Consider the following 27,242-nt stretch of genomic DNA (forward strand, 5'->3'; position numbering starts at 1 on the left):
GAGGGGGCTAAACAACACACAATGCTCACCAACATGAGCCGACGCTTAAAGTGCAAAAGCTCTTTTTGGATAATGGCTCTCACTGGGTTTACACACGGCTTTGAAACCCTTTCCTGACTCATAGACTTTTTATTTAAAAACACAGATTCAGGTTCGTTGGGATAGCTTTAGTGAGATCATCTTCTCATTAAAAATGTGTTTGATCATCTGAAACTCACCCCAAAAAAAGAGAGAGAGCATCTGTCTGGGTAAATACTTTTTTCATGGCACTGTACATGAATTTGAGTTCAATTTAGGAAAAAAACAACAAAAAACAAAGCATTCTTCATACATGAAAAGGGGCTTTTGGCATATTTGCGAGTTAGCAAAGGACCCAAGTGCAGAGTCAGAACGTGTCAGGAGCAAAGTTTAATAATACATAACAAGGAGACTTACAGGGAATCTCAGAGGAAAAGCTGGACATGGATCATGGAGGAGTAATGAGAAGAAGCAGCAATGAACTAAGACAGCCAGCGAGCTTAAATTCAGAGGAAAGGGAGGAAAATGACATTGGAAACAGGTGAGCTAATCAGTAGAATGTGGAGCAGCTGGGAATGTAAGTAAAACAGGAAGACTGAGCAAAAGAGCATAAAGGGAAAACTAAACTAGGCAAACGAAACTAAGAGTGGGATTCACTGACACCAATTTAAGAGGATAAATCAAGACACACAGAGAGCAGAATACAAGAAATAAGTAAGAACTCAACCTGGAAAAAAACACTATGACAACATCTTTCTACTATAATGAACACAGACAAATGAACAGGATATGGTCTGATATTTCAAAGATAAATAAGCACAAATGAAAACCAAAACACCAAAGGATCATAATCAGTTCTATAAAAATCATGTAACTCTCACCCTACAAACCCACAGCAGGTAAATCAATGGACTCTATAATATGAAATAATTTGGATTTTTTTCCCCTCTAGGCAGAAGATTCCTCTGTTCTATTAAGTATAGCAGATTCAGCAGTGATGAAATATTCATCTGCACTGTAGCGTTAATGCACATTTAAACTACCAGCAGAAGTGAATTGCCCTTCCATTCCCTCCTCACCAACATAATCAGATGCAAATTGAAAACATCCTGCTGTCGATATCAGTTCTGAGTTTCAATATTCCCTGATTCCCAGTGTGATCTTACACTGTGAAGGTAGAGGCGGCACAAGTGGCTCAAGAATGAGATTTGAATGTCATGGCCCAATATTAATCTGAATTTGTAACTCGGCAAATATTCTGTCTTTCACAGGTATGTGTGGTTACACTGGGCTGAACGGTGTGAGCAGCCAGGGAGTAGAAATGGCATCAAGTAATAAAAAAACAATACCAAGGAGAAGAAGTAAGAACGATTGAATAATAATATCCTAGAGGGTATTTTATTTCCGCTGCTTATGGAAACAGGGTGTACAATTTTGCTAAGACTGCAGAGTTTGGTCAAGTGATGTGTAGATATTATTGTAACATGTTTGTCTGGTTTCTCGGTTTTGTTTTTCCTCTTGCAGATGTCTATGGTGTTGATTTGTGTTTGCTCTGTGCTTCTTTCTCCCCTCAGAAGCTCTCTTTAGGATATAACATACAGCTCTAATCTTTTTCCGTATTTTTATTAATCATAAAAGCTGAATGTTAAATTTAAATCTGTCTTAATATTCATGAATGAATGAGTCAGCCGATCAGGTTTAAGTCTCCTTGAAGGGATTCTTCCGTTATTTTCATATGAAGCTGGATTTATTTCATTGTAACTATGAAAACCATGACTTCATTTCCGTGTTTTAATCCTTTAACAATTACGGTGTGTGTTTGTAACTTGCCGTCACACTTTATGAATGGATGCAAGCGACAATAGGGTTAGTCCTTCTTGTGTAACCATCTGGGATTAAGAAGACAGGAGCCTTGGCAGCTGCGGCGAGCCACCATGAAGGATTACTGAAACAAGCCATGAGGATGTCCCTGTGATGTCTCGGATATTGCTTCTCACCGGTGCTTAGCGCAGCCTCTACGGTCACATTTTGTGATTACCTCAGAGCTGTATCCAGACATAATTAACCTGATGAGAGGCTCAGTAAAGCCCAGCTGATTTTGAGCTGGGCTCATGTGTTGGGAAACAGACAAAAAGTGTTAACAAAGCCTCGGCAAAAACTTGCAGATGCTCAAAAAGCACCAACAATGCATATTTTTAAAACATTTAGAAGTTTGTGAGTTGTATCTATCCATGAAGGAGATTCATCATTCTTCAAAGAGAAGCAATTTGATTAGGGATGAAGTGAGCTGATGCTAAAGATGTGACTGGAGTGTCTCTGGTTTCTTTTCTTTTCCCTCTTCCATCAGAAGATGGATAATCCTCTTCTGCTTCAAAAAGTAATGATTTTGGATGTAGAGGAGGCTGAATGGGTGAACACAAAGTCCTCTCTGTGGTGTGGGATGAAAGCAGGACGAAGGAGAACCCAGAGCACATCGCTTTCTGAATAAAAATCACAATAGGAATATCCAATTTCTTTCCATAATCTCTTATTTTGTCTTCGTATAATATTGGCTTCAACTCAGGACTAGATTAAAATCCTGAATTCTTTAAATAAGTCAATTACGAGGTGAACAAGTTTCATTTTTCCCAGTTACATCCAGATTTGCCCCTGGTCTCTCTGCTTTCTAAGTATTTTTACCTTAAAAAGTCTGGTTCCAGATCCGGTACTCTCATTTTTTTTTCTCTCACCAGAGGGGTTTCCATCCATTCCCCGGACCAACCACTGTCACATCTCCACCAAGATTCCTCAGATTTCTTTTTTCCTCATTTCCTCCCCAACTCTTTAAATCCCTGTGGATAATGGAAGTGAATGTTTCTCTAAGCTTTCCTCCACTTCCAGGCTAAAGAAGTTAATACATGTTCCCTGTAAAGCTCAGCCTCTTTCACCTCGTCAGTACACAATTTGTGTTAAACACTTCATTTGGTTGTGAAAGACTTTAGTGCTTCACATAGCTTAGCTTCACATCTCACAGTCCTAAGTGTAGATGCATTGCACTGAATTGATAAATCAACATAAATCATATGCTACATTTAAAATAAAGTGTAATGCTTTGTCAGCTTTGTCAAGTTGTTTGGTCGATGTGATATACTGACATTACTTTTTGTTTTGTTTTCATTACTGATTTTCCACATTGTTTTGTAATGTAACTCCATAATCTGTCAATCTGTTTCAGTTGGTTTGATTTTTGTGCTCCTCCCTAATGCCCCTATTATACCTATTAGTTAACTTGTATTTCTATCAATACTCTTTGAATCTGTCTTCCCAGTTTTTACCCCTGGTTGCATTTTGTGCCATGTCAGCTGGGAAATTTTGCCAGATCAGCAACCTTTGTTTCTTAAAATGTTTTAGGTCCTTCATCCTTCTTTCTCTTACCAGTGGACAACCTAAAACTATGCCCACTAATAATTTGGTTAAATAAAAATCCCTTATCTTTACCCATCACACAATTACAAATCCAACATTAGACTGTAAAATTGTTTCTTTTTTTTTATTTATAACTGGCTCTGTTCAAAAAATAAAATTCAAAATGATTTCCAATCAACTTTGTTTTTCTGAATGCATAAAAAAAATCTCACCTGAAATACTTTGTGAGTCCTGTTTGACCTCATCTCATTACTAGACCTGCAGCTGTTGCCCAGCTGTATCCTTCCCCCTGGCCTGCTGACATATTTCTGACGAAATTTCTCTGAGCTGCTGCCAGTTTTGCTCCCCCTTCTACCTTCTCTATCATTTAATCAGACTCTTTCCTCTCGCTCTGGGGTTGATTATTAAATCACTAATGTCTCCTGCCTTCTCAAGAAAGCATTTCAAATTGCTTCGGGTTAAACCTGTCACTGGTTTATTTCTAAATTAACTTCAAGTTTGTAAGAATGCTGCAGCTCCACACCTGTGCCAAAGAAGCTGGAAAGAAAAAAATATTTTTGAAAATAAAATCAAATTCAGCTTCCAACAAATTTATTCCACTCAAATCTAATTGCTGAAGGGATCAGAGGTTTCCTTATGTATTCAAATAAGGGTGCTTGTGATTAGCACGGGAAGCTTCTTTCTTCCTAGCCTGACTGCAGCACATTTAAATGTGCCTTTTTATTTTCAACTGAAATGCACCAAAACCACCACATATAAATAACAACCTTAACATCTCATTTTAAATGCACTTTATAATAGAATGATGTCAACTGTGGACGCATCTGTGAGCTCAGAACAGACGACGGCAAAATTGACAAAAGAATGAACAGATTTCACTGTATTTGAATGAGTAAAATAAAACGATGAAAAACAACCAGAGAAAATGCAGTTGGTACTTGTTGCCTTGCAGCAAAAGGGTTCTGGGATTGAATCCCACCCTGATGTCTTATGTTCTCAGTATATGTGGGCGTTCTCCAGGTATTCTAGCTTTGAAAACATGGTTGTTGGGTCAATTGCTAACTCTAAAATGAATCTGTGTGTGGATGTGCATTTGTGTGCATAGTTGTTTGTCACCCTGTCCTCTCCACCAATGATCACTAGACATAGGCAGTAGGTTGCCTACAACTTTGCAAGGACACACACACACACACGCATGCACGCACGCACGCACGCACCCACGCACACACACACACACATATATATATGACATATGACATCCATGTTTAAAACTTTGTTTTCATGAAGTTGAATGTACTACAAGCAAACATTCTGTTTTTGGGGCATAAAGAAAATCATATGTAGTTGTTTTAATGACAACTACATATGGCAAAAAATATGAAAACATTTCCTGACATGCAAAAATGATTTATAAAACAAAAATAATTCCACATTTTCTGGAAAGAGAGACAGTGAAGACCTTTCTATGAGATATGTTGTTCCTTAAAGAGTTTTAAAACTTCCCTGTTTGAACAACATTTATGGACATTTTAAGCTGACATTGCATGTCTATGACTCTATAGAAATTAATACAAACATTAAATATTTCTGTATTTTTGAAAGTAACCAGAATTGCATCACTGTACCACTGTATCAATTGCATCACTGAAGCACAAAATTAACCTGTGCATTACAAAATCATCATAATCAACAACAACAACAACAAAAATAAACATAGTCAGTTATATTATGTTCCCAATATTCACATAGTTGCTTGATTTCTTTATCTCCCTGCACACAGTTCAGCTAGATGGCCCATTACCAGAATTGGTCTCTTACTTTCTAAAGGTCACACAAATGAAATTCAAATTAGATACTGACACCAGGATATAGCTTTTGGGTATTTAAATTGGTTTCTTCTTAAACGGGAAATAAACATGTTTGAACCTTTTCAGATTTCACTACTTATAAAATTGGAACATAAAGAAAACAAGATTTTCCAGCTCATTTCTTTATGTGACTAAACCATTTAGAGTAAAGCACTTATGAATAAAGTATACGGTTTCAGCTTTGTTTTCACTCTTTTTCATCTCAATTTCAACCTGCAAATGGTCCAACAACCACTGCAGCTTGTTGTTCCCTGAATGTGAAGTAGCATAGAAAAAAGCATGTTATTTCACAAAAACTGTGCATCTCAAATAACCGACATGTTGAATATTAGTGCACCACTCTCTACTTTATTTCTGCCCTGAATTAAAATACTGAGGCACCAGTTGCTGCTGGACCAGCTTATTGTAAAACCAGCGAAACACATGCAACCTTCTGTCTTCAAATGAGAGGATAAAATTGGCCGTGATGACAAGATATTCAATTGATTTCCGTGTATGCTCAACCTGGAGTTATTAATCATCTAATAATACATTATGTTCAGCTGTAGACAGGGCTAACCTTTCTTGCTCTGCCAGAGGCTTTCCTGATCCGAACCTGTGCTGCATGATAATCCGTCCTCACTGGACTTTGCAGCACTGTCAGAGACGTCACCATCCTCTTTTGATCTCTGACTGCCACTCTGTGGTCGTAAATATTTAACACAGCTTCCATCATTTCCCACACCAGCTACAATGAATTTTATGCATGCATCTCGTGTATCAAAATTTAAGGTTAAGATGTAGGTGTCACCAAAATTTCCCCACTCTAGGACAAAAAATGAATTTCTAAAACAGTCAAGGTCACATTTATTGCAGTTCTGTTGAATATGTGTGAAAAGTGTCAAACATAAATACATGTTTTAATTTAGAAAAAAAAAAAAGAAAAGAAAAAAAACATTTTTCATTGCTAAGTTTGAACTTGACTACAGTTACTCAGTTACAAAACAAATCAGGTTAATTTGTCATGTTTTGAAAAATTAACATTTAATTTCAGTAGATTTCAAATTAGTAAAAAAAATCTGAAGACCACAGGGGGAAACAGGATGTCCCCAATCACTGAATACAATTTTCAAGATGCTATGATCAACATAGGGTTCAAAGAAAAAATGCTCCTGTTACTCAAACATTACTACAATGAAAGATCTGCCAATAAATATGGCACAACTGTAGAAAAAGCACTTCTGTTTAGAAAAGCCAGAGCAGGTGGCTTTGAACTCTTGTCTAAGGAGCAAGACAAAAAGTAGATCTGCCTTGGCAAAAAAAATCAGATTCTGGCAAATTTTCATCCTGTGTCATTCATCAAGATTAAAGAAAAAAAAAACTTTGTCTGATGAAAGCCTTGTTGTTTGATCATGTTTCCCATTTCACCTTAAAAGCCAAGTCAGGTTTTGACAGTTTGACATCGTATCAGCCTTTGTCATTTTCACTGGTGCTGAAACTATGTTTTCCATCTATTTAAGCCCACCTGTTATTTTACATCTTATGGATCATATTGTATACAACAGTGGCTTAAAAATACTGCAGAACAACCCATTCATAATAATCCTAACAATCTGTGGGATACAATAAAAACAAGTCAGTTGCTAGGTCTGAAATTGTCATTTATCAAACTCATTTCGTGGGCAAGTACGCTACCATTGTAAAAAAAAAAAAAACAACTCAGAGGATGTTTTACTAAAACCAGAGTCATGAAAACTAGACTGTTGCCCGTCTTTAATGGGTGGGTGAAACTGGAAGCACACTGCGGTTATAGGGAAGCCCACAGATGGGGCTCATCTCTGCATGCCGCAAGCTCTCCACCTTGCCAAACTGCCGCAGGTGGAAGAGAAGGGTGAGCTTTCGGGTCATCGTCCTCAGCGCCAAGAAGGAAGCCAGGATTTGGGCGAGCAGGAAAATAAGATAGATGGAGTGGACGGCTCTCTCCAGAGGCAGGATGATAACGCCTTCATCTGTGATGAAGAACAGCAGCACGGGCAGCTGGAACGTGAAAGACAGGAGCCAGAAGGCTGCCAGGGCTGGCACCTGATGACAGGGAGGAAAGAAACAGAGTCTGGAGTATGAGAGTGAAAGACTGAGCAGTGAGATATGAAGAGCCTCCGTTACATCCCTGAGAAAAGCCATTGATGAATCAATATCTTCAGAAGTCCAGTTTGCAATTTCTTACAAGCCATGTCGAGAACACAAAAGCATGTAGAAAGTCTTCAACTCAAATTTAGAGACTAAGATTTGGATTAAAAATATTTCTTTTTTTAAAGGGGAATGAACAGTTTTTCAGGGAACAATACATGCTGAGACATGCTGTCACATAAGAACTTTTCTTGTGGTTCAGAATGGATGTGTTTCTGAGTTACCTTTTCTTTAAGGTTGCCAATGTAGCCCAGGTAGAGTCTGATCACTTCAATCACTGTGACAAGAACCAACCCAGTTATGAGCAGAGCCTGGTAGTATCCAGGAAGATGGTAATACTGTAAACAGAGAAGAACTGTTATGAGAATATTTTAGTTTACAAGAGCACATTAAAATGTGTCTCTGTATCTTCTGAGTGGTCCCCTTTTTTTGTTTAATATGTATACAAAATAAGTATTATTTTCCCTGGACCATAGTCTTAAACTTTGGCTTCTTATTATATTACATACAAAACTCAAGAACAAAGCATTTACAAATAGCAAGTATTTTTATTGTTTTAACTACATACTTTAGTATTTCCTTGGTAGAGCGGTTTGTACTGCTCTGGGACAATATGTGGCTCGTTCATTCATTCATCAACTACCAAATAAACAAATAGTATTATGAAGACTCTAGAAACTGAGACTGAAATTTAAAAGGTTAATAAAGTTTATTGTGGTTTAAGGACAATTGTATTGAGTAAAAGTGAGGACCAGAGTCACCATATGAAAATACTTTTTTAGGGGAAACCACTAGGTGGTGCCACAATTTAAGCATTTTATTTGAAATCAGAATAATATGACATTTTTCATATTTGGAAGTTTATGATTTTACATTTTCTATTTTTTGTCTATTATTTACTTAGTTTGGCAAATACTCATATGTCTTTGTATCTTTCTGTTTATTTGTAACCTGTGCAAAACACGTTGTGTCACTTGTAAGATACGTTTGACTGACTTTATGTGACTGGAGGTTCACAGTTTTTAGGGGTTTTGATTATGTCACCTAAAAGGTCTACAACTTAGAGTGTAATTCTATTTATACATTCATAAATTAAAAATAATTTCTTTACTTTTTTCCATTTAATGCAGTTCTTTCTGTCTAAAATTTGTTTTGATAAATATTGAAGCTCTATAGTGATTTTCCAAATACTTACTTTCACTTCCAACATGAACACAGCAGAAAACCACCAACAAGGAAAGTAAAACAGGTTGAAGTACAAGAGCATTTGAAGGGGAAGGTGAGAAACCAACTCGTTGACCACTGGAAAAAAAATTCAGAGAATTTTAGATATTTTTACAGCAACATTAAAATAAATGAGGTTTGTAGGGAACTGCATGTGGAATAATCTGTTTGCAATCCAAAGAGGAGTAATGTGTAAGTTTTGCAACATAAAAATGTCCAAATCTCATGTGACTACAAGAAATGTCAAAACATGTAAAGGTGAATTTTTATATGTTTTGTTTTGAGTGAATTTAGTTAACTGAAAATACAGTTACAAGGATGTGAAAATACAAGAAAATACAATCATGTGTTTTTGCTACACATGGCATTTGTCACAATGAGTTCTATTAAATCTACTTTAATCTCTCACAAAAACATTAAACTGTACATTCATATAGATTATCCTGGTAACTTTATTGGTTATGCTATTTATGAGTGCATAAATAAATCATCTCATGAAACTTAAGTTCATGAGATGAAACAACACAAGTGGCTGCTGCATGCTCATATGCATATGGTGATTCAAATAAAGAAACAGTATATCTGTTGACTTTTAATAGTCTGAAAGTCATTCTTTAGCTAGATACTAGATATAATGATATCCCGAATATAATAAATCTCTTCAGTAACATGTTATATCAGACCAAAACTTATTTTAAAGAACATTTGATTCTTCTACAGTATAAATATTGGACAAAAATACCTGTTTAGAACTTGTTTAGATTTCATCAACAGAACTGCTACCTATGTCGAATTGCACCGAGCTGCTCTTGGATTTTTTTTTGTGCAGTCAAGATATGAACTGCTCTAATCATCCTGCATTTTATCCAATAGAAACTCCTAAACTTGGTAGTTTTAGAGTGGTGTTTGTAATGTTATGAACATGAATTATAAACGGTATTCATTTGCCAGGCTGACATAAAAAGCACAGGTGCTGAGTGTTGAACGAACCAGATGCATCCTCCTGCTCCCTGCTGAAGTCACTGTCCGCTGTCCTGTTGTTGGTGAACACGGAGCCTCCCATGTAAGCAAGGCCCATCTGCAGGTTCTCCGGTACAGGCGAGTAAAACACAGGCATGGCGGCTCAAACCGTTGGTCATGGGAGAACTAACAATCCAAACACTTTAATTGTGACGTCTGTGTCTGGGTCTGCAGCTAATTCCTGTTGTCCTCAATACTATAAGTGCACAGTAGAAGCTGTAATGGCTACACAGAGACAGACAGTCCAATGCTACTGCTAATCAGATTATCAAGAGGGAGGCGGGCTGAGGATTAGTCTGAAACATTGACATTATACTTTGTCTGTTAGTGGGTATTTTTCATGAGTAAATCTGTTTATATACTTTGGGAATAAATTGGTATTTGACTTCCACTGAGTTCACATAGGGACAGCAGCGATAACACTGGCAATTTACGCTGTTTTGTTCCTGGCAATTTGGTACAATGAACAGATAAAAATGGAATCTAGATATTTGTGTTTTCGTAATTTTTATTTAAGTGTGTAAACAAACAGTAAGCCTCAAGTGTGCCTAACACTCTCCACGCTGCGTCCAGCCAGCGAGTCCTCAGAATGGGGCCTGGCTGTAACAGTGTTGCCTTTTAGCCCCACCCATCATTAATGCAGCTGGGTTGCAGATGCAAAGTTTGGCCACATGGGGTCATCACAGCTCGTCCCTTGGTGCGTGCAGGGGGAAGTTCTGGAACTCCTCTGGCACTTTTTCCCCTTTCTGGGACCTCTTATAGAAACCAAGAGACTCCAACAGGCTGCTGATCTCATCTGCCTTCATGTTCTTCACAGGGACAGTCTGATGTTTCAGGAAACAGAGAGAAGAAACAAAAACCAGGATATATCAGCTTCACACAGCTAAGGGTTTAGTTGGAACTCTGTCGGTTAAATACTGGAAATCATACTGAAACACATTCATGTTTTGACAGAAATTAGTAGGTAAAAAAGAGAAAAAGGTTTCTTTATTCATAAATCAAAGTGGAGGATCTTTATTAGCAGTCACTGGGTGAGAGCCAGGGTGCAGCCTGCCCAGATCGCCAGGCCGTCACACAGCAGTGGACTGTGCGAGGAAACCGGAGCATCCACACATGCACAGGTGGAATATGCAAACTCCAGGCAGAAAAACAACCCAGGATTTAGTCAGGGACCTCCGAGATGTGCCTCTGAAACGCAAATCTTACCTTTACAACCTCGTTCTTTTCATTGTAAAATATCAGACGGGGCTTCTTCTCCTCTGATGAGTCATACTCTAAGTTATGGCTGTATGGCAAAAAACAGATCAGGGAAAACAACAGGTAGGCAGCACATCTATCTGTTTCAGTTGACTCAGGCTGATAAGACTTGGAGCACAATACTTTTGGAAAGCTCACATATCTGGGACAGGACTTAGCCAACAGCTTGAAGCCATGTCTCAGCAAGAAAATGTAGGAATGTGACAGAAGCAGAAGGATACTATAAAGCCGATCGCTCCATGAGGAAGTGATGGAGCTCAGGCATTTTCTTTATGGCTCATCCAACCACACTGGGTGCCTGCAAAATTGACAACAGACAGTTGTTCAAACTGATGTGTGTGTGTGTGTGTGTGTGTGTGTGTGCGTGTGTGTGTGTGTGTGCGCGTGTGTGTGTGTGTATAGTTCATTGTATGAACATTGCTCTTTAATCTCAACTGAAAACAACTCAATGAACCTGCAGCTCATTCTTTGTTGTACTTATCCTTTTTTTATGCAGAGATCATTGTTTTAATTTGACACATTCTCAGCAAGAAGTTTTGCAACAACTTTTGTTTTTCAAAGTTATCTGTGTGTGTTCTATTCTTTTTAGTCCCACTCACCATCAGTTTAGCTCTGGCTATAACAAGCTGTTCCTCAGCTGCCGTCTTGTTGCTGCTCCCTAATGCTCCAGCAGCAAGTCCCAAAGTGAGCACCAACAAGGCCCACATGCTAAAAATCAGCTCGTGTCTCTAAATCCTTCTGCTCAGGTTTAACAAGCAACGTGTAGCTTTTGAATTCTGCTGGCCTGGTTTTCAGGATGGATGAGTCCATCAGGAACTCATATGGGGTAGTTCAGCTCACCTGAGTTGAACTGTTGTTGCTCTTACAGTTTTGCTGACATAAATTTACACACAAACGGAGAACACAATAACAAATGTAGCCACCTGGTTCACACAGATGTAGTCGTATTGCCACATTCTTGGTTATCAGTCTGTTTTGATTTATTTAGTCTCCCTGGTTTTAAGGAATAGTTTCCTCCACATCAGCAGGAGTGCAGAAAATCCACAGAACATCTGTACTGTTATCACTTTTTCCCATACAGTACACGCTCCAGAAGATGTGGCCCCTGAGAGCCAGCCAGATGCTCTCGTTCACTGACCACCAAAGTTCAGTCTATGGTGATTGACCCGATTCCAACAGAAAAATAATGTAATTTGTCCATTTAAAAGTAAAACATATGTTTGATTTGTAACATCAAAATCTAATTTAAACTTTGTGAGATTTACATTTTGCATTTTTTCTCCTTAAAAAGTTATCCATATGTTTGGCTTTACTTGCATTCAAATAACTAAAGAAAATTTAGCAAATATTTAAATCAACATGGTAGATTATTTCTCATGGAAATTCACAATTTCACAGAGATTTTTTGCCAACATTTTATCCCACAGTGTTTCCATATTTATTAACCTAGACCCTGGAGGCTCTCACAGGGTCTACTTGTGATGAAACACTCAACATGTGTTTTTTCTTTGAAGGGGCTTCTTAAAATGATTAAAGTGGAAGTTTATTAGATTTATCAATTCTAATCTGAAACGAGGAATTTTTATAGCAACTTAGAGCTATAACTTAGAGGTAGCTGTTACTTATCTTTGAATGTTTACATTTTGTTCAAAAGGTTAGGTTTGTTGAAATGCATCCAATTTTTCTTTTGCCAATTGCAGATGAAAAACAGACTTGCTTCACTTTCTTCCAAATCACTTCTCAATCATGATGGTTAAATCTTGCTTTAGTTAATCTGTGGACAGAAGCAAGTAAGAGAAGTTTAATTCATAGCTAGGTCTTATAGGTCTTAAGTGGTCAAAAATCCTAAAATGGTGCCAGTTTTTTGAAGAGTCGTCTCTTTCAGTCTACTGAATGCAGTAGGAGTGAGTCACAATATCTATTTCAAACCTTTCTAAGTTTAGAATGGGAACAGTGTCATAGTTCAGCTGCCGGAGTTTGTATCCACTGTTTGGTACTATATTAGTTAGGTCAGTTTTAGAATGGCATGTAGCTGGGAAGGTGAGTTCAGCCGGGAATCATTTGTGCTGGATTAACTTTCTTTGCTTGCCTACAGAAAGGGCTGGATTTAAAGACAGAACAGCACCACCAATCGTGGCTGCAGAGAAAAAGGCTTTCAGCAAAAGACACTGGGGTCTGCCATAAAAAACACAACTCAACACAAAATAGATGGCCAAAATATACTGGCACGCAAAGGGTACATGTGGCTCTATAACTAAGTAGCTGGAGCAATGTATAGACCGTCTGTGTCGAAGATAGGCTGGAGGTAGCACAGAAAAACTGCAAGGCAAAGCCAAGATCGGCTGAGAACTGTAAGTACAAGATCCTGAGGGACTTTTAGATCCAGGCACAGGTGATGGTTATCCAACTGGACCTGAGGCTGTAGACAAAGCAGTGAGCCATATTTCTTTATGTTGGAATGCCATATGTTGGAATTGCAAGAAAAAGAAACTTAGAAGCAAGCAAGCACTTATGTTGCCTGACTCTCCACAAATAGAAAAGTTGCGGAGAGTCAATGCCTTGGTGGTGCCAGTGGGTTGTAGGTGCTCAAGAAAACCTGAAATAAAAGATTTCAGCATCAACTTTTAATACCTCAGTTGGTAAGAGTGGTGTCCTTTGAACAGCTAAGATTTGACACGCACACAAAAATACAAAACTCAAATCTACCAAGCCACTAATACAGAACCTTGGCCTGAAGTGGAACCACACAGGTGAATAGTGTGAGGAGGAAGTTTTGTGTGTTGATAGAGAGATATTATTGGTCTTAAAGGAAATAATCTGATTCACAACAGTACCTTTAGTACTGAGAGTGGCTAATGTTCCCCATTGTGTGACATGTAGGGATCATGTCAATACACTGTCAGTGGTATCTTATGTCTCTATATTTTGCTCACTGGCGCCATTACATCTTTCTCCTGACTTTTTCTTCTTTACTGTCATTTCCACACTGCTGAAGTTGCATGACAACCAATGTTTGACTCCATTGTGCTCTCCGCATGAAGTCAGGCTTTGTGACAGTGCTGCGTATTTGCAGTGTACGAACACCCTGCATGTGGAAAAAAAGCTTCTCCTCACCAAGTTTATTCAGTCGCTTCATGTTGCGAGAAAAGTGAATTCAGTAGGTCACCACAAGAGGGTGGTAACAGCTGTCTGTGAGCTTACTGGCAGTCTGGCGGGTAAAAATGTTCTTCCAATTTCTAGCCACAGACAGTTATGTTTCCAACAAAAATAAACATTCGTGCCTGGAATCCTGAAGCAAAACCATCTTGTTATCTCCATCTTTTCCAGACGCAGAACTGTGCAGTCTAGAGTTCTGCACCCTGCATTCAACTCTTAGGAATTACACGTCCAAAGGCAATAAAACTGTCCCCCTTTCTAACAAGGTTCCCTCCCTTTGGCATTTGTCATAACTCTGTAGGCTTGCACTGTTCCTGTTTTACATCTGCATCATTGTGTCTGAATCTTTTCTCACAATGGATCTTAACCTTGGAGAACTTAAATAGTTGATGTAAAAAAAAAAAAAAAAGAGCAGCTCAGCACACGAGAGGGGAGAACATACAATGAGCGGTGGGGGTGGGGTGATTCTGCTGAGGCCAGGTCTATATATGTGGATGTGTCCCATATGTGTTCACAATCAGCATGTTTTAGCTTACATCACATGGTGTCTGCCAGGAGGGGTTTGTTGTTATTAATGTGCTGACAAAGGGAAACTGTAGCCATTTATAACCGGGCAGTTATGGGGCTGAAACGCAGATGATGAAAACGTTTACGAAGTTCAGACTGAGCAACTTTTTCCAGCAGCACTTTTGGGTAAATTGCAACACTTGCAGCTGGAAAAAAGATCAAACGCCTAAACACCTCGCTCAGATCCTGCTTACTTCTGAGAGCTTGTTATAAAGAGACACACACTTCCTGTTTCTCCAAAGCACCGGATGCTGTCTACTAGAGCCAGCAGGGCATTCGGTGGTGTGGTTGTTTTCCTACGATGTGAGATGTGAAAAATATGTATCTTGCATTGATTTCCCGTGTATTACTGTTGGGTTTTATTAGTGAGTTCAAATACATGGAGGAAATCGACACAAATAGGCTTTCAGGTATTTGCTGACTTTTGTCTGTGTGTATTTACCTGTCTGGATCCTCAGGGCAATTGGCTAGAAAGTATAATACACCTCACCCTGCTGTGCTCCAGTCAGTACAACCAAAACCAGTTACCTTAAAAGGCATGATACACAACTGCCATTACTTAACAATGAAGGCAAAACAGATAATTATAGCTTTGTTATAGAGCTAACTTGTTGTGGTAGTACAAATAATTCTTTATTTTGAAGTGCCTGCATGCTGAAACAGGGCCACCATGGTTAATTTAACTTACAGTTAGCATTAATCAGTGGTGTAGAAAGTACTCAAAAAATTTACTTAAGTAAAAGTACAAATACACAGACAAAAATGTACTTAAGTAAAAGTCAAAGTACCACATTAACATTYTACTTAAGTAAAAGTAAAAAAGTACTGGCTTTTAAAAATACTTAAGTATTAAAAGTAAAAGTACTTGCTGAATGCATTGCCTAATCACTAATATCATTAAGTGTACCAATCGTATTTAATTTTAATACATCAGTAATGTGCCATTTTAATAAACAATGCCACAGATAAAGTATGTTNTACTGTAAAATGTAGTGGAGTAAAAGTAGAAAGTATCCATTATTAAATCTACTTAAGTAAAGTACAGATACACGAAAATTGTACTTAAGTACACTTCCCACCACTGGCATTAATTAATAGCATAATAGCTCTAATTTTCTCCAGGCATGCGGTAACTGTCTCACCATGCCAGCTTTGGGACAATATATGTCAGTTGTTGTAGGCTTGAATGTTTAAAGGATTTAGCTGCAAGTTCATCTTAGCTTTGGTTTTGTTAAGATAATGAAGAAATTTAAGCTGAGAGTCTTCTGGTGGAAATGAGTACATTTTCTCAATTGTACTTCAGATTATAATTCAGAAAATGTTGAAAAATAAAAATGTTGCAACTTCACTGGGTGGATGGATGATGGATATTTTTGCTTTCAGCCCTTGATTTTGCTTGAATATTTGACTTCAAAACAATAATCCTTCCTTCAGCTGCAGTCAAACGTTTACATGCACTCAAAACGGCAATGAATGTCACGACTTTGGTCTTTTAATGATGTAGTTCAACCAATGTTTTCCCAAGAACGTAGTTACTTTAAAATGTGCATTATTTTCTTGCTATAAACATCTTCTGTCTAATTAAAAGGTATAAAAGTTATGAAAAGCACCAAGCAAAACAGTCAAAGCATTGGCCAGTAGTAGCATTTTTCATAATTAAAACAGATTTTTTTTTCTTGTTAGAAAAAATAGAAACAAAGAAAAAAAAACATTTCTCAAAAGTACAGCTCTAGGTAAGTTTTTGAACTTATGGAGGACGTCAGCAAATTATCGAGGCAAACTGCTGTCGGCTGTTGGGTCCTGTGAAGATAGTCACTCTGCAGTTCTTGAGCAAATCGTGATCCATCCTCCGTGTGTGACCCTGACTTCTAACTTTCCTCGAGGGAGAAGAATCAAAAAAACAATTTCCCTCCTCTAAGGTCACGAACGTATCAGATTGCTAAAGCAACAACAGAACCCATGCTTTTGTCATCTGTCGTCACATGCCATAGCCACAGCTGTCTGACCAACTATAGCACCTTTCTAAAAACACTGCAGTGACAGGCCTCTGCTCGGCATGCAGAGGTTAGGAATAACCTCACAGACAGTAATCCCTGCATTCGCACACTTCCATGGGGAAGGGGATGAAATAATAGACAGGAGTGACAGGATGTGTGAAAGAGTTTGTCGGGGAAGTGGGAATGAGGTGAGCGCAGTGGAGTTTTTGCACTTATAGACGTCCAGTTTCTGGCCACATAATAGAAGCCAGGGGGCAAACAGACAGCAAGCGCTGTTCCCCACCCTGTAATCTGTTTCTGCCTAATCAGAAACACATGGCTTCCTATAATGACTCCAGTGTTGCACCGTGAAACAGAATGAGTTGTGAGGGTCAAATGGTGGTATCAATGCTGCACACACACACAGCAACAAAAGCCATTGTGATGAAGATATTCTTTTAAATTCCTCTGTTACACTGCCGTTCATAAGCAGTTATGTCAATTGTAATTTTGCACAATTTCTCATGTCACTACCATAAACTTCAGTGTGTTGTGTTAGGAGTTTATGCATGTCTATGCAGTCACAAGGAAACAAGACAAGGTTTTTAAAATCTTTTTGAAAATAAAAATAAGAATTGTACATTTGTGCTTACTCTACATACACCTAAAAATGCAACAAATACCGTTTAGAAGTCATGTAACTATAGTCCATCTTTATGTAAGTTTAACGTATGTACAGTTGTCAAACAAGTTAAAGCAGATGTTTCTTTAAATACTTGTGAAAAATGTGTGTGATGAAGACAGAGGTGGGTAGAAACTAATTACATTTCCTTCTGTAACTTTGTGGAAAAAAGTTATTTTAGGATTAGTTTTACTACATCAAACACCGTCGGGATTTCAATGTGGCAATTCCCGTACATTGTTCAAATTCATTATTTTTGATAACTTTTTCAATTTACAGCTGCATGTGCAACATGTAACTTTGATTTTAGACATATTGAAATGTAAAGTTCACCTTAGTCTGACTTGCTCCCACTTTCCCAGTGGGAAATTTGACTTCAGAAGGTGTTCCAGTTGATTTTACACTGGAAAGTCAGACTTTCCAGCTAGAAATTCATACTATGAATGAATTTCATAGCATAAATCCATCATACTTTATGAATTTTTGTTTATAAAACAAATAGATTAAAGTACATTGAAGTTTGTGGTTGCAATACAATAGGAAACAGTTAAAGATCATGAAAACTTTCAAAATGTAATGAAAATGAAAAAGCAAGGATAAAGTTTCAAATTAAATGGTCTTTTTTTTCTGCAGGATTACAGTAACTAACATGCTCCTGTGGCTTGTTTTGTGAAAGAAAAACTTTAGCAAAACTTTGCCTTTCGAATAACAAAGCTATTGCAAACTATAGTCCACCGGCCACAGACTGGACTGAGCGCTGGGACAGCTGGGGTTCACTACATAAAAACATAAGCCATCTGCTTATTTTCCTTGGTTTTGGGCAGACACATTGGGTCTTGTGATCATTTTCTATCCAATATCTCCCCTTTGGCTGCTTTGGGATGAAGTGAGTAAGAAGCGGGGAGGGGGGGAGGGGGGAGGGGAGGAGAAGGAAAAAAAAAAAAAAAACCCTGAAGTGATCGTGTGGAATTATGTGAAAGCTGAAACCTCAAGTCACATTGGGAAGTCTGAAGTCCCATTTAGTGCACAGATATTGGCTGGATGGGTGCACAGGAGAACAGCTAGCTGTTAGAAGAAGGTAGAATAAGTGACAGAGAAAAGGAAGCACAATAGACTACAGACAAAGAGACATGAAAAAGAAAGAGAGAGGATTTAACAGGAAAGAAGAAGAGGAAGACTGAGAAAAGGCATATGACTGATCTGCTTTTTATTAGCCATCCAAATCTTTTCCCCTAATGCACTCCCTGGAATACTGCTGACAAAGGGGGAAAATCCAGGGCAATTTGAAGTTCTAGACAACTGTTTGCACACATATCCATGCAATGGGAAAAGAAAAAACAGAAAGATCTTAGTCTGGATGGAAAAGGCCCGAAGCTTAATTATACATCTGACAGTTTGTATCATTTTTGCAGTGCTTTGCAAAAACATTTGAAACCCTTAAACCTATTTCAAACGTTATGCAACCAAACCTCAGTGTACTGTAATTGGTACTTGATGTGACAGAAGAGCGCAACATATTGCATATTTGTCAAAAAGGAGGAAAATTATACATGGCTTTCTACATTTTTATTTATTTATTTTTTTTGGTAATTTTTTTTGGTTAGTTCCTGTTTTTCTAATTCTGCTAAATATAACCTGGTGTGATTAGCAGAACTGGAGATCACAAAATAATGTTTTTTTTTATGAATTAATTTCAGTATAATTCTAGTTGTTCTATGAAGGCCTTAGAAGTTTGTCAGAGAACATTTTTGAAGAAACATTAAAAACATTAAAGAACCCCTCACTGGCTGAACATAATTGAAATTACATAAAAAATACATTTAATTTGTTTTATAGGGACAATGTACGTTAATTAACGTTTCTGTAAATGTGCCAGAATTAGCTGGAATGCTATTTTTCATCTGTTGGCCCTGGACACTGCTCAGTGTTCAGATTCTACATTTGGTAGATGATTTTATCTTAAAAGTTGCTCATGTGGGGGGCTGTGGTGGTGCAGAGGCAAAGCAGAACTATGTATGGAGGCCTTACTCCTCGTGGCCGTAATCGCAGGTTCAATTCCTGGCCTGGTGACATTTGCCGTCTTGTTGAACTAAAGTGACAGGACAGAACTGGAGAGCATTAAACACAGAAACAGCTAAGAACCCCGTGGAAAATCACTCAGTCTGAAAACATCAAACCCACGGTGAAACATTTTAGTGGCAGCATCATGTTGTGGGCATGCTTTTCTACAACACAAACAGGTAAACTGGTCAGATGAATGGTCTTTCATATAAAAGACACACATTGTGATGCAACAATGAGGTTAAAGGCGGTCAGAAAAAATAAAATAAAATTAGGGGCTTCATAAAGATGCCTGAACCAAAAGAATAGCAGCAGCTTTTTGCCTCCTAAATGACATTAAGGACAACACTGAAGATTTTCTCCACACAAAGCAATATCCTCAAGCTTCATCTGTTCTGACCCACTTTATACACTTTATCATCTTGTCTGAGTGACTGTATGGGAGGTCGCTTTGCTGTGTGGTTCGCTTTAATTTGTGCAGTAAGAAGACCCTAATTTAGCTCCGTGCCAAGACAGAGCAGTGTCATGTCTTATTATAAGACAGTCTCAAATCACAGAGTTCGTAGATGCCACTGCAAACCTCTGAACACTTACAATGCGAGTGGTACCCCCCCTTTCTCCCCCCATCATTCAAGTTGCATGCTGACCTCAGTTCTCAGCGGTTTTGGCTTAAGAAAAGCAGCAGCTCTATTTCCAGTAAATGTCATTTCATAGTTTCTGCATTTCCACAGAGCTGAGGAACAGCGTTTATCGTGTAGGAAGGGCTGCAATTATTCTCGCAGACTGAGCGTCGACAGAGAGAAGGGATGAAACTTGTATTTTTAAAATCTCCTCTGGCAACATCTGATGCAAGGAAATGACAGCATCTCAGAAAACTGTGCCACAGCTCGAAACAAAGAAACATCAAAACAGCATTAATGGTTTTCAAGACCCCTTTTAACCAAAGTTAGATTTTAGTCTAAAAAAAGGATGTCATAAACTTGTCTTTGCTTTTTAGCTCTTCATCATCAATCTCGAACAATCATTCCCCTCTCTTTATAATTCCGTTGTTATTACTTTGTCACTTTCAAGTGTAATTTGACTCCTTTCTTTCTGCTTTGCATTGCAGAAAATATTTGTCTTTTTCTCCCTCACTCATAAATTTCTTTCTTCCTCTCCTTGCAAGGACTGAAATGGCTACCAGATGTGGTTCCAATCTGTTCTTGTTACTATGGAAACACAGGGACTGGAATAGGTTTTTTTTGTTGTTGTTGTTGTTTCTTAAGTCCAAGGCTTCTGGCTGACTCATGGGGCCAGAGTTTTCGAGTCTCGTTGTTTCTACAGACATGGCACGCGGAGGGCGCCCTGGGTCCAACTCGTGTTCAGCCTGCCAGCTGAGATGTCACTGAACCCCTTTCCCACATGGCTCCAACTCTGACAGCTTTTGCACAAACTTCACTTGGTGTTGTACAATTGCTCCTTTGTGCTCCTCTTTTCTCAGGCTTGAAGTCAACTACACAAGAAATAATGTTCCTCTCCACAATGCTGCTATCAAAATCATTTTCATGGAACTCTCTCACTGTAACAATTAAGAAAAGGACAATCAAAACTTCAGCAACAGAGTTTATCCTAAAAGCCATGAATGTGCGCGCAAATATACATGCAAACATTAAGATCCGCTGCTTTTCCCACAACATGTCAGGGATGAAAAGCTAGAGAACATGTGTCGGTATCCTCAGCTGAGAATCTTCTCCATCTGCTCGTTCTCAGCTCGCAGATGGAGGCAGTCGTGTCAACATTCCTCTCTATTCTGGCAGTAAATCTGACTTCAAGATGTTGTCACATGAAATATTGGACTGCATGAGGGAAAAAGGGTGGAGGATAGATCCAGTAAAAGACCTGGCTGACAAGGCTTACAAGGATTTAAAACCAAACTTTGTGAAAGTTAAGACCAGGTTCAAAGTGGATCTAAAAAGAATGGGCCTAAAACAGATGGCCTTCCTATGATAGCAGCAAATTGAGCATCCTTGTGAAGCTGTGTGTATTTGGATTGGAAGCTAATAAAATCACACCAGCAGTTAGGAATTAATTACAGTGCCAAATTTAAAATTTTTATATTTTTTTCTTACGTTTTCTGTCCTGAAACATAGCGTGTTAGGTTGTCTTACTGTTGCGAGCAGATTTCTTCTACAAAAGAGCGAGAAATAAAAAAGCTGCGGGGTGCCGAAGGAAAAAGAACATAAAATGACAGGAGAAGTCTAAGTATTACTCTACTGGAAAAATGGGGTCATGACAAAAATCATGGTAATAGGTGTGTCACCATTTCTTTTGTTAAGAGCATTTATTTCCTAACGTTTCTTTTTTTTTGTTTAGGATTATGCTTCTAATTTAGAAAACTAATTTATTCCAAGGCTTTGCCACTTATTAGAAAGAAAGTCAAGAAAGATGTGGTAGTGTGGGTAAATCTTAAGTTGGAGATTTGAAACCATTGCACAATGTCACAATAATGAAAACACTCATCCATTCATTCATCCATCCAACCAACCGTCATACCTTAAGATCCATTTTTGCTCCATTCCCTCCAAAATAAACCATATACAGAGCTCATGATTAAGTTCTTAGAACAGAGTTTCCCCTGTTTTAAAACCCATGAAAGGAGCTCTTGTCCCCCTTCCTTGAGAAGCCAATCAACAGTCTCCTGGTTCCTTCTGGCCCTTTGAAGAACCGCTCTGACTGGACGCCTCAGGGCTTCTACCATGTCCTGAGACTCAGCAGTCCAAACCCAGAGAGGCAGGAAAGGGTCATATATCAGTCAATGACTTGTTCTGTATTGTTCTGCATTTCCATATTTATATGCATATTGTAATGGACTTGGAAAAATAATTCAATGCGAGTACGTGACCCCCATCAGACCAGATATGTGTCACCAATGAGGATATTGTTTCTGTGAAAAGAAATCAAACTAAAGTTAAAGAGAGCGTTGTTTTTCCAGTCATGGTTTCCACTTTGGCTACACATATTGCTTTTTTTTATTCAAAAGAACTAAATGAACACACAGAGTTTAACAGCCATACACTAAAAGGCAATCAAAGTTGCAGTAAAACAAACAAACATCACAACTAAAACAAAATACATCTTACAGCTGGTGACGGTTTTGCAGTTTCTTTAGGCCCTTCTTTACAAAAATGCATTGTAAGGCAATGAAACCAGGCAAAGGCCAGTCAGGCAAATGACTGCAACTTAATAGTTACATAGTATTATGGTTTTAAGCATATGCACTTGTTACAACAGTGGTATTATGGTAGTATTGTACAATACTCTTTTGTATAAGATTTGCTTACGGGAGGCTGCAACAACAAATGGAGGGAGCAGAAAGGTTACACATTTCCTCTGCAGCTATAATGCCATATAATTACACTCTGCGTCATGCAGTTAAGTGTTACACAAACAATAACATCAACAGAGAACAATTACAAAGCCAATGTAAACTTTAGAGAAGGAACGTACTCTTTCTGCAGATTTGATTAAGAGCCAAAAATAAGCAACACAGCAAAACCGAAAAAAGCTAATACAATATGAAAGCCAGTTCATTGACACCAAAGAAAACAGAGGAACCCACACGGTCATATAAGCACAGCTTACAAAGATAATAAAAAAAGTACACAATGTATACAAGTAAAATGTTGAAAACAATAAAGTAATGGCTTGTACCTTGACGAAAAAAAAGATAGAAACATTTTGCTAATGTAATATTCTTCATCTCAAAAAACATGCCTAAAGCAGATCATCATCACTTCCTATGCCACTAATTATTCATGTAGTTCAAGTTGTAAAAGCTGCTATAAATTAGCTTTTTTTCCCTACCTGAAAACTTTATTGTTAGTATTCCACAACAATACTTTCATGGATGTGAAATTATGGGGTCCGCACTTGGAGTAAACAGTGGCAAAATCCTTTGGCAGACATGACTTTGGTTTTACACACAAGATAAAGTACCATTTAAGTCTCTGTTTTTGCCAAAAGCAAGAACATTCAAACATCCTTCTAAATTTAGCATAAATCTGCTGGCATTATTTCATTCTCGGAAAGCTATTTTTGTCACAAAATTTATCGTACTGACATCTACTCAAAATAAGAATTTGACAGTGACCTGATTTCCTGAGGGATCAAAGAATCTAGTTACAGAACGTTGAACAAACAGAAACTAAAGAACGTTACATTGTTTTGGTTCTCTTTTTTAGCTAAGTGGTTCAAATACAGCAAAAGGACATTATCTTTAATCTCAGCAAGACCCTTTCATATGAATCAACAAATGACATCTGACAGTGCTGGCCAAGTGATTCTGATTAAGCTTCAAGTGGGAAAAAAAGCTCAATAAGGATGAATTTAATAATGAAGAATTAAAATGTTCTTATTTGCATTTGTGAACTCTGAGAGATGGGTGATCAAAGTTTTGTGTGTGTGTGTGTGTTTTTTTAATAAAGATGGTCATAGAAATACTCAGATTCATTAGACTAATTCAAAATTTAAAACATTATACCTAGAGTAGACATTCATCTGAAAACTCCTTAAGGCTGGAATGATCTGGAAAAGCTTTGGTATAGAGCTGTACAGCTGCATGTTGCTCTAAGCAAGTTAGAATAGAAAAATGTTAGCTTCTAGTCATCAGAGCACCAATTACTCACGGTCACTGTCTGTGCATTACATGCTAATAGCTATTTTTCTGGCCCTTGTTCTTTTAAATTCCAACTGTACAACTTAAAGCCATGAAATAAGTTTTGAACGTGTCAACACTTTTCTCAGTAAATGTATCTGTGATGGGGCTATTGACATGAAATTCACATCAACTCAGCAACAACCTAAGTATTATACGTATAGACAAACAAACTACTAAGTCTTACAAGGAAATAAATCTAAAAATAAAAGTGTGTGTAATAAAAACTTCAAATATAAGAACATAAAAGCCGCACAAAGGCATAGAAAACCAAGAAAATAGCTGAAGTCTGTTTGTAGCAATTAACCCTGCCCTCATCGGTGCCAGTTAACTTTGGTTGGCTTAGTCCTAGTTAATGGCCTTTAAAAGGTTTTCTTATTATCAAGGTATCATAGAAGAAGCATGTCATAATTAGAAGAAGCTCTCTCAGGACCTTCAGATCCTAATTCTCAGAGAATTAGTCACATACATGATTCTTATTTTTTTGTAATGTCTCAGTTAGAGCCATTGGGATCATCATTCAAAATCAGAAAGAACATGTCACCATAAACCAGCCATTGCAAGATTTCTGATAGAGGAGTCAAAAGAATAATCAGCAAAGTTCTCCAAGAGCCAACAATTAGTCGCAGAAAACTTCAGAAAGAAATGTACCTGAAATTAGCAGGTACGTTCCTTTTTATGAAGTAATGCACTCATCCTATCTGGCCTCAATGCACACTCACTTTGCAAAATGTCATTGCAAAGGAAAAAGCATATTGATGCTTGTTTCCTGCAGAACATTTGGACAAGCCAATCAAATATTGGGAGAGTGTAGTCTGGTCAAATGAGACCGAAAGGAATTATTTTAATGTCATTGCACACTCCACGTCTGGAGCACTAATGGCACTGCATATCACCCCCGAAGCACAATGCAAACAATTAGCCCCGATGTAGCACTGCACCACGAAGCTTTCTGTTTGGGAGTGATGGCATCATGGTGTAGGGCTCTGCCACAGCAATGGTACTGGTAAATTCCACATAACCAATGAAAGAGTGAATAGAAAAATGTACCAGAACAATATTGATAAGAATCTGAAGATGAAACAGGGCTGATTGTTTTAACAAGACAATGATGATCTTAAACACACAGTCAATGAAACTATCTGTTTCCAAGACAGGAAGTAAAATTGCTGGAATGACCTGGTCAGTCGCCTGATAAGAATCTGTTTCAAAATTTACCCCCTACTGACAACAGTTTATGTGGATGCACAGGTCAAAGTTAAATTTGAGCAATGCACATGAATACTTTTTCCATACAGGAGACATCTTGAAATACTCTTGAAGACGTTTCAGTAAGCACATATAAAACCTATTCCCTGTGTCATTCTACTTCATTACACTTGATGCATCGACTGATTTGTGTGGATCACATTAGTTGTTACAGACAATGCATTTCATATCAAAAGCCTCATTAGAAGTGAATCTACAAAAAAAAATGTTGATGTAATCAATACTCATTTTACATGCAGTAGATAAATATAAATGTGGGCTCACGGCCCAGCAGCTGAGATGAATGAACTTTCAGATAATGTCCCTGTTTACTGTGTTGTGTTCAGCTCTAGACAAGGTTGTGTTGCGACTTGAATACATACACTTGATATTCAACAATGGTGCCACGGTTATTATAAAACACCCTCCTTGTGTAATTCTATTGTGCCTTTTATTTCAAAGAGGTTGTCCCAGGAGGCACTGCCCTCAAACTGTTCATTGATTAAAACGCTATGTTGCTGCTAGCTTCAAACAAACAGTTCAGTCTTGTGGAAAATAATTGGCAACTGCTCAGAATTTTTCCAAACACTTACTTCACTACCTGTGGTGGCATAATGGCTGTTTTTTGCTGGGGTGTTTTACTTTCAGGTGTATCAAGGGTACCACCTTTGCCTTTCTTCCTAGGTGGCTTTTTTATGGGAGTCTTCTTCGGTGTAGGGTCCAGCAGGTCCCCCGTCCTGGAGCCGTTCAAGTCCTGCTTCTCCGGGCTCTTGGCTTCGGGGGACCCAAAGTTGTTGGTGATGGGTGCCACCATTTTCTGAAGGTTGCTTGTGGTAGGCAGCAGAGGTTTAGTGGAGCCTTGCTGACTTAGTCCACTGGAGTTGGTTCTCTTGGCTTTCTGTGGAGGTGTGGGCTTCTCCTGGTTATTTTTTGGTAGGGAGAGACCATTGGTCTTTGTCAGTCCAGTCCCCTCATTCCTGTTGATGCTCTGAGTTTTCTCCTTGAGCTGTGCAGCCAGTAAGGTGGCCGCTTCAGAATTCATGTGAGGATGGATGACCTTCGGGCTCTTTGGTGGCTCTTTAGGACTCTGCTTTGGATTTTCAACAATCCTCTTCTCAGGCGATGAGCTACGGAAACTGCTTATCATTTTTAGGGCATTTTGGACAACACCGTTGATGTGCTCCATGTGACTTGGACTGCTGTGCTCATCTCCAGACTTTTTAGCTTGTAGCAGTTTGTGTTTGCTAGGTGATCCATTTGCATTAGTATCATTTTCATCCTGTTTCTTCTGTTGGCTCCGACTCTTTTCTTTTGTTTTATGACGCTCTTCATTCTTTGATGAACCATCGCTAGAGCTCCTCTTTTTCTCCTTTGACACTGCAAGTACCCTATTCCCCCCTTGTTGCTCTGGTTGTTGAGACCCTGTTGCATTTCCATGAATCCATGACACTTTGGGTTTAGTAGATGGATCTGGTGGCCGTGGTTTGGGCTTGCCAGGTGAAGGGGGAGGTTTCCCATTGCCCTTGACTTCTGATGTAAGGTTACCATCACCATCTTTGCCACTGCAATCATCCTCCTTTGACTGCTTGGAGAGGCGAGCAATGCAGGCGTATTGGGCAGCAGACTCAGACCCATTATTTGAAATCTCACTGTCAGAGCACTTGAGTATAGATTGCTCGTTGCTCTCCACTTTGGTGACACTCATGTCTTTTAGTGAAGTGTACTCCCCTGCATCCTCCTTGTATGTGTCATCCTCTGAGTTTTCATCCACAGGGTTCGGGCTCTGCTTCCCTTTGCTGTCACTCATGGATTCTGTTGATTGTTGGCAGAGGATTAGTAAAGAATATAGTAAGTTCAACTTACTTTTAGATTTAAGAAACACAATCTCAGGTGGTAAACTA

The 27,242-nt window shown here is 38.4% G+C and overlaps 3 protein-coding genes and 1 long non-coding RNA gene across 4 annotated transcripts in view; 1 reads left to right on the forward strand and 3 right to left on the reverse strand.

Moving 5' to 3' along the window:
- The first annotated feature begins 648 nt into the window (after positions 1-648).
- LOC103469882 (uncharacterized) lies at positions 649-3,202 on the forward strand. Its single transcript, XR_534422.1, has 3 exons — positions 649-732; positions 1,290-1,379; positions 2,751-3,202. It is a non-coding gene; the product is annotated as an uncharacterized LOC103469882 (long non-coding RNA).
- Positions 3,203-4,752: 1,550 nt separating this feature from the next.
- Positions 4,753-9,974, reverse strand: LOC103469883 (transmembrane protein 17A). Its single transcript, XM_008417899.2, has 4 exons — positions 9,672-9,974; positions 8,653-8,759; positions 7,682-7,795; positions 4,753-7,352 (listed from the first exon to the last, which is right to left on the reverse strand). The coding sequence occupies exons 1-4, from the start codon at positions 9,796-9,798 to the stop codon at positions 7,044-7,046; spliced, it is 657 nt and encodes a 218-aa protein (XP_008416121.1). The 5' UTR covers positions 9,799-9,974; the 3' UTR covers positions 4,753-7,043.
- Positions 9,975-10,218: 244 nt separating this feature from the next.
- selenoe (selenoprotein e) lies at positions 10,219-11,805 on the reverse strand. The gene is made up of 4 exons (XM_008417900.2): positions 11,558-11,805; positions 11,180-11,256; positions 10,908-10,986; positions 10,219-10,525 (listed from the first exon to the last, which is right to left on the reverse strand). Exons 1-4 carry the CDS (start codon positions 11,663-11,665, stop codon positions 10,382-10,384), a joined length of 408 nt encoding a protein of 135 aa, XP_008416122.2. The 5' UTR covers positions 11,666-11,805; the 3' UTR covers positions 10,219-10,381.
- A 10,574-nt stretch (positions 11,806-22,379) lies between these two features.
- Positions 22,380-27,242, reverse strand: part of scarf2 (scavenger receptor class F, member 2) — a 39,825-nt gene continuing 34,962 nt past the window's right edge. The window contains exon 18 of the mRNA XM_008419248.2: positions 22,380-27,153. Within this exon, the coding sequence (XP_008417470.1) occupies positions 25,931-27,153 (1,223 nt within the window). The 3' untranslated portion in view covers positions 22,380-25,930. The remainder of the gene's footprint in view (positions 27,154-27,242) is intronic.

This window comes from Poecilia reticulata, linkage group LG9 (genome assembly GCF_000633615.1).
Source record: "Poecilia reticulata strain Guanapo linkage group LG9, Guppy_female_1.0+MT, whole genome shotgun sequence".
Lineage (NCBI taxonomy): Eukaryota > Metazoa > Chordata > Actinopteri > Cyprinodontiformes > Poeciliidae > Poecilia > Poecilia reticulata.